General features: G+C 64.8%; 1 protein-coding gene across 1 annotated transcript; it reads right to left on the bottom strand.

The window, feature by feature from the left end:
- On the bottom strand, positions 1-1,298 carry SSTR5 (somatostatin receptor 5). Its single transcript, XM_056135238.1, has one exon. It carries the CDS (start codon positions 1,081-1,083, stop codon positions 1-3), a length of 1,083 nt encoding a protein of 360 aa, XP_055991213.1. The 5' UTR covers positions 1,084-1,298.
- Between the last annotated feature and the right edge of the window lie 703 nt (positions 1,299-2,001).

Genomic DNA, 2,001 nt, shown 5'->3' with positions numbered 1-2,001 from the left:
TCACACCTGGCTGGTCACCATGAGCCCGCTGGCCTCAGAGGGACGCGCAGGCTGCGAGGGTCCCTGCAGCCGGCTGCTCTTGTCGGCACGTGGCTCTGTGGGGTCTGCATCCTCGCTACCGTAGCCCTGGAGCCGGCACAGAACCTTCCGGAAGCTCTGGCGGAAGTTGTCGGAGAGGAAGCCATAGAGCACGGGGTTGGCACAGCTGTTGGCATAGGACAGGATGACCACGAAGAAGTAGGCGCCGGTGGAGACGGGCTCCTCAGGCAGCACCACAGCCAGGTTGACGATGTTGACCACAAAGAAGGGCAGCCAGCAGCCGGCGAACACCAGCACCACCACCAGCACCATGCGTGTCACCTTGCGCTCAGAGCGCCGGCGTGGGGCACCCACGCGCACGCCCGAGGCCTTCACCTTGACCACGATGAGCAGGTAGCACAGGCAGATGACCAGCAGCGGCCCGAAGAAGCCGAGCACCGAGGTGTAGACGATAAACAGGGCACTCCACAGTCCCACGGGCTCCGGCCAGCACACGTTGCAGATGCCCAGTCCCTCCTGCACGTCGGCGAAGATGACCAGGGGCAGCGACATGAGCAGCGAGAAGACCCAGACAGTGGCGCTGGCCAGCTTGGCCACCCGCGGGCGCCGCCACCGGGCAGAGCGGACTGGGTGCACCACCGCCAGGTACCGATCCACACTCATGACCGTCAGGCAGAAGATGCTAGTGAATTGGTTGATGCCATCCAGCGTGGTGACCAGGCGGCACAAGACGGGTCCAAAGGGCCAGGAGGACACCATGTACTGTGTAGCCAGGAAGGGCAGGCCCAGCATGAAAAGCACGTCGGCCACGGCCAGGTTGAGGATGTAGATGTTGGTGACTGTCTTCATCTTGGCGTGGCGCAGCACCACGTAGATGACCAGCGTGTTGCCGCCCAACCCCAGGGCGCAAACCAGCAGGTAGAGCAGGACCACGCCGGGGGCCACGGGGGGCGCCGACATCCCAGCCAGGCTGCCGTTGTCCCTGCCACTGTCAGTGGGGGCTGCCTGGGTCACGTTCCAGGCCCCTGGCAACAGAGGTTCCATCGCAGCAGCCGTGGCAGAGGGCAGCGCCCACGTCCCCTCTGCAAGAGAAGGGAGGAGCGGCTGTGCTGGCCAGGGACACCAGGCGCTCCCTCCCCGCCCAGGAGGCACGGGATTACCCCACAGCCTGGCGGCGGCAGGTAAACACAGTGACTCAGGGCCCACTCCACTGGCGGGAATCGCGTTAAGCAAATGGCCCGGAAGACCATCCTGGGGAGGAAGGAGCCAAGGACTGGCACGGCGGGCGGCGGGCAGGGAACCCCGAGCTGCCTGCAGCTGTGCTGTGCTGGCCCGCCCAGTGCCCCAGGGTCCTCACCTGCCCTCCTCCCCACTCATCCTGCCCCTGTCCTGGCTCTGCAGCTCCATGGAGCCCTCGGGCTGTGGCTGTGCCAACCTGGAAAGCAGAGACCCCAGGAAGAGGGAGGGGGTGAGCCAATTCCCCAACTCGGCACAGCAGTGGCACCACCCTCTCTGCCATCCCCTGGCCCGAGGGTGGTGCCTGGGAGTGCCCAGGAGGGGTTGGCCTTCCGTGGTGTCCCTGGCTCTGGTAGCAGTCTCGTGGGCCTGCCCTGGCTCAGGGAGAGGACCTGCGCAGGGCTGCCCCAGGGCAGTGCCATGGTGAGTGTGGAGAACACGAGGGTGGGGGGGCAGGGCAGAGCCACCCGGGAGGAAACATGCACGTAAGTGTGTGTGCATGACACATATGTACTGTGTCTGCAGTCGCCGTAGCACACACGTTTTCCCGCGTACAGCACAGCACACATGTGCACACCTGTGCACCGGCATGTGTGTAGCTGTGTGTACTGGGTCTGTGGAGGAAGAGCAGGCGCTCGCCTGTGCCCGTCACCCTGTTTTTGTGCTTCTCTGAGTCGGAGGTAATTCATAAGCATGACGCTAGGGAGCAAACAGCTCGTGACTGGG

Source organism: Sorex fumeus, unplaced genomic scaffold (assembly GCF_029834395.1).
Source record: "Sorex fumeus unplaced genomic scaffold, SorFum_2.1 ptg000110l, whole genome shotgun sequence".
NCBI lineage: Eukaryota > Metazoa > Chordata > Mammalia > Eulipotyphla > Soricidae > Sorex > Sorex fumeus.
Note: the sequence above shows the minus strand (reverse complement) of the source record. Positions and strands in the feature narration are given on the sequence as shown.